This window comes from Artibeus jamaicensis, unplaced genomic scaffold (assembly GCF_021234435.1).
Source record: "Artibeus jamaicensis isolate MK-2021 breed Jamaican fruit bat unplaced genomic scaffold, CSHL_Jam_final scaffold_537, whole genome shotgun sequence".
Lineage (NCBI taxonomy): Eukaryota > Metazoa > Chordata > Mammalia > Chiroptera > Phyllostomidae > Artibeus > Artibeus jamaicensis.
In genome coordinates this window covers 30,213,375-30,225,879 of record NW_026522047.1, presented here as the reverse complement: position 1 = coordinate 30,225,879, position 12,505 = coordinate 30,213,375, and the positions used below count along the sequence as shown (strand labels likewise).

Genomic DNA, 12,505 nt, shown 5'->3' with positions numbered 1-12,505 from the left:
CAAGAAGATATATTTATATATAGCTTTTGTGTTATTGTCTGGCTCATTTGGGTAGATAATTGTCCTGATACGCCTGGTTTGCGGTTTCTGCCCCTAGCCAGAGAACATATAAGAAGCGAGCAGTAAATGCATAAATAAATGGAACAACAAATTGATGTTCCTCTCTCTGAAATCAATACATAAAAAAATAAATCTGTTTTGCTAACCTACATCTCTGCATGTCTGCAGTGATCCTCAGGTCACATCCACAGTCAGATCACACTGAAATGGGAATTGGTAGGCTGTGACTGAAGCAGTGCCTGGCTTGTTTTTTCTAATTTGCGTCATGCTGCTGCTGAGGTGGTTTGCTGTAAAGGTTAAGACCTAGGACTCTGCATTCTAACTCTTGGATACAGAACTTGGCTCTGACACTTGCCTGACTGACCTCCGGCAAGTTCTACAGTTCTCAATGCAACATTTTCCTAACACTTTAATGGAAAAAAAATACTAGCATGGATTTTATAGTTTTTTATAAGCATTAAACGTGTAATTGTCTATAAAGTAGTTCTGGCAGTATGCAATGTTAATAGCTGTTATCATTATAATCAGCATTATCACAGGATTTTCAATTCCTAAAATTTTCCATTACATCACCTGTATCACCTTATATAAAGACTGAAGCTAAGGTATATAAAGTTTCATATTTGGGTAATTTTTCTAAATACTATTTTTCTTAAATATAAATTTCTTAAACTAAAAAATCATATGAGATCACAAATATTTCATTAGAAATACATAAGTACTATATCACTAAAATTTACCATTGTGCTAATTTGTTCAACAAACTTTATCATTTTTAGCAGATATTCTATTAGGTACAAATTTGTTCTTTGTTAGGTGTGGGTTGGGAAAAAATAAAGGATACAGAAAATAGAGAAGTAAAATTAATTTTAAATGTGAATTTGTTTAAAGTGGGAAATGTATTACAAATGCAGTTTTCATCTCTTTATAGAAATGAAAGTTTACTATATACACTTTTCTGCTCCTTATTTTGTTTTTTACAAAAACTACCTTGTGAGTCTAGTTCCATATCAGTATATAATGGGCTTCTCAACTGTTTTAATAACTCATAGAGCTTCACTGGGTGTATGTCCTTAGTTATTCTCACTAGATCATGGCTGAAGGACAGTGGGACATTTTGTTGATACACTTACTGTTATCAAAGTGCCAAATAAATAATACTGTAAAGTTAAATGAGTTTGTATATGGAAAATATACCTATGTGACAGTTTTTAAGACAGGGAATTTCTGGATCAAGGATTAGATGTATTGTAATTATTTTTTGCAGAAACTTAAAATATTTTAATTTGAATATGAATGCAAGTATATGACATAAATTTTTTAAAAGACAAAAATGGTAAAAATAAGACTCTCTCATACCACTTTTCTTCATTCATCTAGTTCCCCTAACTGGAGAGATAATTAGTCTTCACACATACATATATACACACATGCTTATATATATATGTATATATATTCTTCTTGAGATGTACAATGAACATATAAATATGTAGAAGGATTCCTTTTCTTCAAGTGAACTTTTGTTTTCTTCTGCATAGATGTTTATAGGATCCAAAGACTCTTGCCTAGATATTGCTTAAACAGTTACCCAGTGAGAGTAAATATTTATATAAAGAGCATACAGTCTTATGGTCTAATCGTTCAGTGTCTGCCATTGTACATCTAATTGTGAAGGTGAGGTTTTCTTAGATTTTCAGTGTAGTTCACTATTTTCGAATGAATTCTGTACATGGCTCTGTCTTTGACCAAGGCTTTTCAGACTTACTACTGATCTGCTTCTACACTGAACACACAACGTGCATGCTAAGATTTCTCTTCACCATTTTCCTAGAAATTCCTTTAAATTCTGTCTCACGTTTTTTATTTCCTGGGTCTCCACCATCTTTCTTGGTTCTGTCTGGTGTGTCTCATTCTCTGGTAACTTTTTGGCGTGGCTGGTTTATTGGATTTTGTATATTGAAAAATCTCTTTCGTGTACTTTGCCACTTGATTTTTCTGGATATAGTATTCTCAGTTTAAAATACAAAGCGATTTTTCAATAGTCTTTCTGCCTGTCACCACTTTTCAATAGTGTTGCTAATGAAAATTCTGATTCCTTATTCTTTTTCCATGACAATTTTTTTTACTTTCTACATGGCAGGTTGTAATATTTCCCCCACCCCATGTTTTGAAATATGATAGTGATTTGCAGTTATGTGTCAACCACCTTATCGGGTCCTGGGAGGATCCTATTAATCTGGAATTTTATTTCTTTTAATACTAAAAAATGGTCCTATATTATATTATTCTATATTCTCATGTCATTCATGTTAATTTATATATCTCACATTGTAAATGTTATATATGTTAGTTTACATATAACATATTACAATACAGTCTATGTGGTATATATTAAGTGTAATGTAACATTTATGACATTATTACGTGAATTATTATTTTAACAAAATGAACAAGAAGAATACTATTAAAAAGGATTGTCGGTACAGAAAATTGCACATTTGCTACTCATAGAGGAGTTAGGCCAGCAGTAACAATGCCTGTTAAAAATGTAAATAAGTATTTCTTATATTTTCAAATTATTTTGGCAACAATAACTGAATTTGACATACCATATTTTAGTTTCACAGAGATATACACACATGTACATACATAAATATATGTATGAAATATATTCCATACTCTTTATATATTATAATATAGTGTATTATACTAGGTATGGTCAGTAATAAATGTGTAAGTATTCATTTAGGATTTTCAACTTTATTTCCCAGATGACCTACCACCTTACCATGACAAAAATGTTCAGCACATAAACATTTGACCAATTTATGTGGTGTTAAAATCGAGAACCCTCAATTGCTGTTGTATTTGGCGGGGGGAGTGGAAGCAGAATTCTACTAGTAATACTCCTTTGTTAGATAGAATATTGTATTACATTTTGTGTTTGGAACACATTTATTTTTAGTGTTTGAAAAGCTGAAGCCTGATTAGTAATTGTATTGCATTTTTCTTTTAGTCCTTGTTACATTTCTGTTACTGCATCATTTGAAAATTAGCATTGACCTTCTGCTAAGTTATTATTCAAGATTTGTGCCGTTTCTATTTGTTTGTAGTCTGTGGTGACCTAGAGTTCCGGGAAGTGGCAAACAGGCTGCGGGACTGGTTCAAGGCCCTTCATGAAAGTGGAAGCCAAAACAAGAAGACCAAAGCATTACTGAGGCCGGAGCGAAGCAGTAAGATTTCTAAATGTGAAATGCCCCATTGTCTTTGATACTGGGTTTTATTTCCAATGAATCACTTAGATTTTTAAAAAAACATGTTTCAAGGTTTATACCTCACTTAGATGCTGAACAAGAGTCAGAATATTGTTATTACTTCCTAGCATGCCTATAATATTTTGCAAGCAAAAAAATACATCTGATTGGTAGAAAAATGAATATCCCTCAGAGACAGCATTTATCCTCCACACTGAATTGAAAGAACAGGCATATTTTTTCAGTGTTTTGATAGACGTGATAAAGAATAGAACAACATGGGAAATAAAGGTAAGAATTTTGGAAAACTTAGATTTTTAGAGAGCACAATTAGTGCCCCTTATCCCCAAAATTAGCCTTTTCATGATTGCTTTGCAGACATTTCTACTTTGACCCAGTTATGAGAGAAGACTAAAAGGATATTCTCAATGACACACTGAAATTTAAATTCATTAAAAAGAAGAAAAATGAGTTTTATGAATCTTAAATGATTCTTTTATCATCTGTTAAGTCCCCCCAAAGTGTTTTTCAGTTGCTTGAAAATAGGAAATGCAAATTGAAATAAAGAGCTTGTTATGAATAATTTCATGCATTTTGCATTTTTCAAGCAAATATTTATATGATTATATTTTCAAAAATATTTATTACACTTAATGCATGTAAAAGAGAGGCATTGAAACATGTGCTTAGTCTTGGAGAGCTAACAAAGATGGAAGCATATGATCTCCAATAGGCCAAGAGGAGATAGGGTGATAATCATAGGTGACAGAGAAAGTCCCCAGTGTGTTTCCTTTGTGAATTGTGATATGACCCATACATTCTCACTTGCAGTCCTCAAATATGTTTCTAAAATATCGTTCATTTTGCGCACTTTTCCCACAAGTCCCCCCATTCGCCATGGATGAAAGTAAACACTACTAGGACATGATCTGCTTGGGGAGGAGAGGTGGCCAATCTCTCAGAGGAGAAAGGCCAAAAGCCCCCTTTCTCAATGGCTTTTATTGGGTTGTAATACACAGGAATACAGGCGGCAAGGATCAAACAGTAGATAACATTTCAAAGAAACCTGAGAGCCTAGTCTGAGTCGGTGTCTGTCAGGAAAACTTCAGGAAACATACTCATTTCCTGTTCGGACCCTTAACATATGAATAAAAGCACTCTTAGCAAAGCAGGCTTCACAGGACTTTTAGGAACTCTTTCTTATGCCCTATCACCCTGGATCCTGCTCTAGCTGGCAGGGGGCTGCACTGCCTTCCCCATCATAGGTTTTCAGGCTTAAGTGGGTTAGAGCCAGGAAGTGCTTCTCCCAGAGGACATGGGGACTCAGGCTATGTCAGAATAGCCGGGGGGGGGGGGTGAGGGTCCATCACTCCCTCTTTGTTGCAATCCCCCGAGTCCTTCCATGAAGGCCTCCCAAGTGATCCTGTCTGGCTTAGGTTGCCCCTCTCTGTGAGGAGTCTTACCCACCATGGACTGTCAACCAAGCTTTGTGGGGAGGGGAGGAAGCAGAAGCAGCGTTTGCTACCAGAGACAAGCTTTGTCTCCTTGTGGCTCTCATTCTGGAGGTCGCTCACTCACCCTTAGCCATGGGGGGTAGTTACAATTCCTGAAACCAGGCAGAGCCGTTCCCAAAAATGGTTTATCCGAATCTTGGATAGGACATACATTTCATAGTTAAATGGTTTCAGTTGACAAAAAAATCTAATGCCATAATTTTTAAAGAAATTAAACAAGCTGATAAAGATTGCCATAATTTTTTAACAACTTAAGTCTTCTACTTCATACTTTAAAAAATCCAGCTTCTTGGATTCTTGGATATATTTTGTTTAAATATATTTTAGAGCTCTCACTGACAAAAGAATGACCACAGGAAAGAAAACTTAAGCCAAAAAACAAACAAGCAAAAAAACCCCACTTTAATATGTTTTATGATAAGAAGGTGATGGATATAGAAATTTAGCCTCTGATTTTATCATTATACCATGAAAACACTTCTTCAGGCTCTTTTTCAATACATACATGCTGTACCATTATAATCTATATACCTTGATATTATGTTTCATTATTTAAATCTCCAAACATTAAAGAACAGAAATATTATCCATAGGTTTTTAAAAATATGGTTGCAATTGAATTTATGTCTGTCTATTCTTTGAAAGACACAATGTGTTAATTTTCTTTTTGTCTGTTTGGATAGCATAACCACACACAATCATATGCAAAATCCTCAGATTAAGAGTCTGGCTTGGATTAAGATAAGATCTTATTTTTGCTTTCCTACACACCACATGCTCTCCACAGTTAGAGAAAATTATAGAATTACTTACACCCCCGGGGCAAATGAATACATCCTAATTTCTTCCCAAGACATTGCTCATTTTATGTCCTGCTGTCTTCACATTGAGAGGAAGATTGAATTTGGAATCAAAGGACTTAGAGGCAATGCCCCCTTTTAATGCAATAAGGAGGCTTCCAGGTACAGGGGCAGACTTCATCTTTTAGAAACAAAGACTTACAAAGTTAGAAGGTAAATTTCCTTTTCTTATTTCAAGTACTAAAATAAAAGATACAGATCATTGATTATTTAGTTCTAATTATTGAGACAGCTGAAATTTTCTTCTTTTATGAGGTAGACAGAATAACTCTCTGTAGTAAAATTTAATTATATACTTTACTGCTACTAAGATAGTCTCTTAATATTTGGAAATATATAGTTTGATAAAATATGTATTTTGTATTTAGCTAAATTAATGTAATCCTACATAAATTAAAACTATACTTATAAAAGTAGCAAGTGAACAATAATTCTGTTTTGTTACATTATTCAGCCCTGGAAAATCATCTGGTGTTTCATTACACACCACATTCTTGATGAACCTTGGTCTTTAGGAACTATATTATTCCAAATAGAGGAAATTACTATTACTATTGGAAGTCTTGGAATCGTTAATAAATAGATTGATTCTCACAGGGTATGTGAAATATTGTCAATTTTGTTACATTCTGTTTTCAACCAAATGCATGCTTTATTTTCAAAATATAACCATGTAGGGTGTTCAGAGCACATTTAATCAGTAATTTAAATGATTAGAACCTAGTAAAAAGTAAAACACCTTTCCCCCTCCCAAAAAAGACAAAAGCAAATATATATATTTTTAAATCTGTGCAGAAAAATAAAACAAAACATAAATTTCTACAACACACACATGTATTTCATATGCTTTCAGTCATTTATAACATAAGCATTAACTCTATTGAATTTTGCTCCAATGACAGTTGGGTGATATGCAACCAAGAATGTGAGCATTGTAGATGTCTTAAAAAGCTTCAAAAGTGACAGCTAAAGCAAAAGAGAAAATATGAATAAAAAGGAAATTAAATGGCTCAAAACATTATATAACATAAGGTAAAAATGTTAATAATCTGATATATATGATTTTCTATTCTTCTTCCTCATACATTCACATAAAATTTATTTTAACCTTTTAATCTTTTATTGTATTGCAAATAATTTTTCACCACACATTCATTTCAGAGTTCTTAGTTTGTGCTCCTTAAGACAAATCTCTTTTAAAAATTATTGACCTAGATAGTCTTGTAATGTATATATTTTTGCATTTAAATCTTTAAACCTTCCACATTTATTGGTATGAGATATGACTATTGCAATTGATCATAATCCCTTAAGAATTTAAATGGCATTTTTGCAATGTTTAATCTACATTTATCCTTCATGTCTGTATTTTCTGTTTAAGTGCTTTACATATTTGTTCAAAGTTCCTTCTGTTATTTATTTCTATTGTAATTCTGTCATTTTCTGTTTTTTTGATTTCTGTTTTTTCAATTTGGTTAAGATCTGTTTTTGCTTCAGAATATGTGTCATATACACTTGAAAGGAACATGTATTCTGTTATTAATTGTTGGGGTGTTTTATAGATGTAGATTATTTCAAGTTTATTGATAAGGTTTTTCAGATTTTCTCTACCCTTGCAGTTTTCTTTCTATTTGTTTTATTGATTATTTACAGTAGTGTTGAAGTCTCCAGATATAATTGGGAATTTCTCTATTTCTGTTTGGTTCTATTCTGTTTTTTCTCAAATGTATTTTGAAACCTCATTTTAAATACACACACATTCAGTGTTGTTATGTCTCTTTGAACTACTTATCATTATTTAACATCCCCTTTTTGGTTGGTAACAGTCCTTATGCTGATGTTACTAGTATAGTTAGTCTCACTGTCTTTCTACTAGAGTTTGTGTGGTATATATTTTCAATCTGTTAATTTCAACCTACACCATGCCATTTTATTAAAAATGGTTTTCTTCAAGATAATGTGTAGTTGAATGTTGCTCTTTTATCTACCTTGACATTTTTCAAATTTTAATTGATATGCTTAGATGATTTATAATTAATACAATTATTGATATGATTTCATTGCAGTCAACCTTTTTGCTAGTCGTTTTCTATCTTTTCCATCTCTGCCTTGTCCATTTTCTCTCTTATAGTGCCTTATAATATGAAAATTAAATATTTTTATGATTTTATTTATGCTCCTGGTTTACTTCTTTCATCTTTTGACATTTTTAGTGGTGGCCCTAAAGTTTACAAAATAGAAAATTAATTTGGCACCATCTACCTTCAAATTACACTTGGCATTCCATATTTATTAGGAGGAAATACAGCTCTCAGTTGTTTTCATGTTTTGTGCTATTTTGACATATGTTTTGCTTTTGTGTATGCTACAAACACATAATACATTGCTAATAAATTTAGGTTAGACATTATCCTTTAAAACAATTTCAAATAAAGTTATAAGTTTCATATGTATCTTTACGCTACTATCAGATTCATTAGGGTTTTTTTATTTGTTTGGTAGCAATCGAAGTCTGTCTATCATATTTTTTCTTCCTGAGAAGTGCATTTTTTAACCTTTTTTACAGTTCACATTTACTTTAAATAATTTTGCTCTCATTTTTTATTTGTTTAAAAGGTACTTTTCTTCCCTTTTTACAAAGGTGCTTTCTCTGGGTAACGAATTTTGGTTTAAGAACCTTGTTTTATTTTCCAGCGTAGTATTATGCATGTTCCTCCATTGTGTTCTGTGTTACACTGTTTTAACTGAGAAGTCAGCTGCCATTCTCTCCTCTTTTTTCTCTGTAAAAATATATACTTGTCTCTACTTTCTTGAAAGAGTTTTCCTTACCATGGGTTTTGAACAGCTTGTCTGTGATGTGTCCAGGTTATGTTTACCTGTTTCTTTCTTTCTTTCTTGGTTTGCATTTTTGTTCAGTGTTTATTTCTATGGTTTGCACTATTTCATTAATTTTGGAGAAATTTTTATGAACTCTTGAACTATTATTCGGGGACAGCTATTATTTTTTACTTTTCCTTTCCCTTTTTTCAGGGTGCAGTTTATCCCCACCTATGTCCACAGGATACCCAAACCTTCTGCTGTCCCCAGTAACTTTAGGCTTTGTTCCATAAGGGATGTAGGAAAGAAGGATGGAGGGGACCTTTACACCTTCCTCACAGCAGCTTCTGTTCTCATCTCGGGTGTCTTTCCTAGGACTCTTACCCAACCCCACATCCTCCTAGAGCACACTTATTGAGATCTGTGGACTAAAATCCTCTTCCCTTTGCAACTTACAAGGATCGTTTACTGCTGAGCTAGTCTGCACTCAACCCTTATCAATTTATTGAAGAATTTAGCTGAATTCTCCTTGTTAGTTTATGTAGTGTTCAGTGGCTGTCTTAGGTAAATGCTCACATCCTGTCTCTTCTTTGAGGCTTCTGCCTCTTTTTTAGATTCTTGATCATTTTATTGCCCTGGGAGACAAAGTCCCTGGTCGTTTCAAAATAAAACGTGTAGTTTTATGGATTATTCAATTGTTTCTTTTTTCTTTTTTTTTTTAAATGTGGGAGCAACACTTGTCTAAATTTTCTCCTTCCTACGTGAAAGCAGGGAGTCCTTGCCTTCATTCCTGAAGAATATTTTCACTGGATGTAGATTTTTGAATTTTTTTTTCTTTTTCATCGTTTAAAGATATTCTTCAACCCTTCCTGGCCTGTAATATTTCTGGTAAGATGTCAAGCTCTAGTTGAATCGTTTAATTGTGATGTGTCATTCTTTTCCTGCTGATTTCACATTTGGTGTTTATCTTCAGTTCTTGAGTTTGATTAGGAATGTCCTTCTTTTGTGTATTCTGCTTGAATATTGTCACGTATCTTTAATTAGTAAATTTAGATATTTGAATAAAATTTCTATATAATTTTTCTCAAGTTATTTTCTGCACCATCTTTTCCTTTTCTTTTGGGGCTTTGATTACCTGCATACCGTATTCTGTGATGTTATTGTGAACTTCAGCAGTTCACTGAAGCTCTGTTCATTGCTTATTTTGCTTTTCCTCACTTAACCCATTGTAATTTATCTATATTCAAATTACTTTTTCTGCTGTAAACTCATTTCTGCTATTGGATCCCATCTTGTGATTAAAAAAAATTATAGGCTTCTTCATTATTTTGTTCTTAAGTTTTCATTTCATTCTTTGTTTTAATTTTTATTTATCTACTTGTAGTTCCTATCATGGCAGTTATTACAAACGTGTTTTCTTTTCCTTCAATAAGATAGCTATTTTAGTTGTTTTAGTCGCGGGCTATTTCCAACAACTGGGTCATCTCAGATTTGTTCTCATTGGATTGTCTCTTAACAATGTGTCCCATTTTCCTGGTGCTTCATATGTCTTGTAATGATGAATGGTGCCCCAGATGCTGTGGATATTAAATTGTGGGGTGCTTTGTCACGTGACCTTACTCCAATGTGAGGTTTTTGTTTTAGCACAGGATTAATTTTGTTGGGCTCAAACTGCATCTCTTGGGAGCCAGCTCTTGTCTGTTCAGAAGTATAAGCTCTGGTAGGGGTGACCTACAGTGTGCACGTGTAGGCGGACTGGCCATCCCAATCTAAGGCATAGACGGTATGTGACTTGCCGGCTCCTTTCTTCCCTGGATTTCTCCCTCATTCTTCAGTGTTTGTACACAATTTTCTGACTGTCCAGGTTGGAATGGCTGCAATCTTTACTCACCAGTGTCCCTGTTGCCTTTTCTATGTCAGCTCTGTCATCAGGCTTAATAAAACACTGAAAAACAGAAACTCATGTCGTAGTATGACTCCCCTCCTCAAAATGTGGACTTCTTACCAGAAAAGGACCTGATTCTTATCCATTCTTTTGTTTCTTTCTTTTTTATAAAAAGTGATGTGTAGATTTTAAAGACTTATGGATAGTGAATGTTATTCAGCCATTACTGGAAAAAGAATATAAAATAGCAATTTAAATGACAAGTTGAAGACAGGATTTTTGTCTTATTTGTCTTTGAATCTACAAGGCCTAGGAGAATCTATTGAACCTAGTATGGGCTAGAATGGTACTTTACTTTCATTACCTATTCCTGTTTATTCCACTTTCTCACCAAATACGACAGTATCTTTTGTTTTAATGTGGAGGGACAATTACAGTAATATTTAAAATATCAACTCTTCGTGATTAAGGACAGTCTTTCAACTATTTTCAATGTGTTTTGAAATCCACGTTTACTGTCTTCTCTCATTTGAATGATTTTACATCTATTTGTTAATCTCGGTTATGCTAATACATCTGCTGTTTAAGTAAATGCACTTGTTAAAATAGGCTTGCTATTTCATAGGATGAAGAAGTGAACAATTATGTGCTTGCATTCTAGAAGTGAATAAACCTATTTTCTGCAATAGCATGAACATTCAGAGAATGTTGAGAGCTATTTTTTCTATTACAAAGACTTTGTGTTCCATAGTTTCTGCACAAATCTTGGGTTCCCTTAGACTTGCTGTTTCTTTTACCTGGAATGCCCCATCCCTATTCTATGATTACTCATAGGGCTACTTTTGTATTTCTGCTCAAATATCTTGTTTTTAGGAATGATGTGGTGGGCAGAATTTTAAAGATGGCCCTTCCAAATTCCTGATCCCTGCTTATTCAAACTAACACTGTTCTAGGTACTAGTGTGAAGGAATTTTGTAGATAGAAGCCAGTTGCTCTTAAAATATGGGCAAAGGAGGATCTAAAAGCATAAAGGCAGCAAAGATGCCAACAGCATTCATGAAGAGGGTTTCTTTATTTTTTAAGCATTTTTAAATTTTAATTATTGTTCAAGTACAGTTTTCTGTCTTTTACTCCCATCCCAGCCCACCGCCCCAGTGATCCCCACCTCCCTCTTATTTCCACCCCTCTTAGTTATTTTCCATGTGTCCTTTATACGTGTTTCTGTAAACCCTTCCCCTTTTCCCCTGAAATTCTCTCCCCTCTCCCCTCTGGTCCCTGTCAGCCGGTTCTCTATTTCAGTGTCTTTGTTTTTATTTTGCTTGCTTGTTTGTTTTGTTGATTAGCTTCATGTTAAAGGTGAGATCATATGGTATTTGTCTTTCACTGCCTGGCTTATTTCACTCAGCATAATGCTTTCCAGTTCCATCCATGCCGTTGCAAAGGGTAGTAAGTAGCTCCTTCTTTCTTTCTGCTGCATAGAATTTCACTGTGTAAATGTGCCATAGTTTTTGGATCCATTCATTTACTGATGGGCACCTACATTGCTTCCAGCTCTTGGCTATTGTAAATTGTGCTGCTATGAACATTGGGGTGCATAGGTTCTTTTGGATTGGTGTTTTAGTGTTCTTAGGACATACTCCTGACATTGGAATTTCTGGGTCCAAAGGCATAGTCATTTTTATTTTTCTTAGAAAATTCCATACTGTTTTCCATAATGGTTGTACCAGTCTGCAATCCCACCAACAGTGAACTAAGGTCCCCTTTTCCACACAACCTCTCCAACACTTGTTGTTTGTTGCTTTGTTTATGATGGCCATTCTCACCTGTGTAAAGTGGTATCTCATTGTGGTTTTAATTTGCATCTGAAGAGGGTTTCTTTGGAAAGAGCTCTGCTATGATTTTCTGACTACTCTAAGAAGAGACAAGGATGCTTTCCTTCATTTCATATTGAAGGAGGGATTTCAACAGAACAACTCAGAGTTTTATATGTGTTCCCAGCTAGACAAGTGAATTATGGCCTGAATTTCACCAGGGAAGTCTAAAATGCAGGGGTAGTCATGAGCTGCTTATTTGTTTGGTGTCAAAGCAAAGGAAACTTACTGCTGCTTTGTAATT

General features: G+C 34.0%; 1 protein-coding gene across 2 annotated transcripts in view; it reads left to right on the top strand.

Annotated features, from left to right (window-relative positions):
* SPOCK3 (SPARC (osteonectin), cwcv and kazal like domains proteoglycan 3) overlaps positions 1-12,505 on the top strand; it is a 299,078-nt gene that overhangs the window by 269,768 nt on the left and 16,805 nt on the right. For both annotated transcript variants that reach the window (XM_053658095.1, XM_053658094.1), the window contains exon 7: positions 3,174-3,293. In XM_053658095.1, coding sequence (XP_053514070.1) covers positions 3,174-3,293 — 120 coding nt within the window. The remainder of the gene's footprint in view (positions 1-3,173; positions 3,294-12,505) is intronic.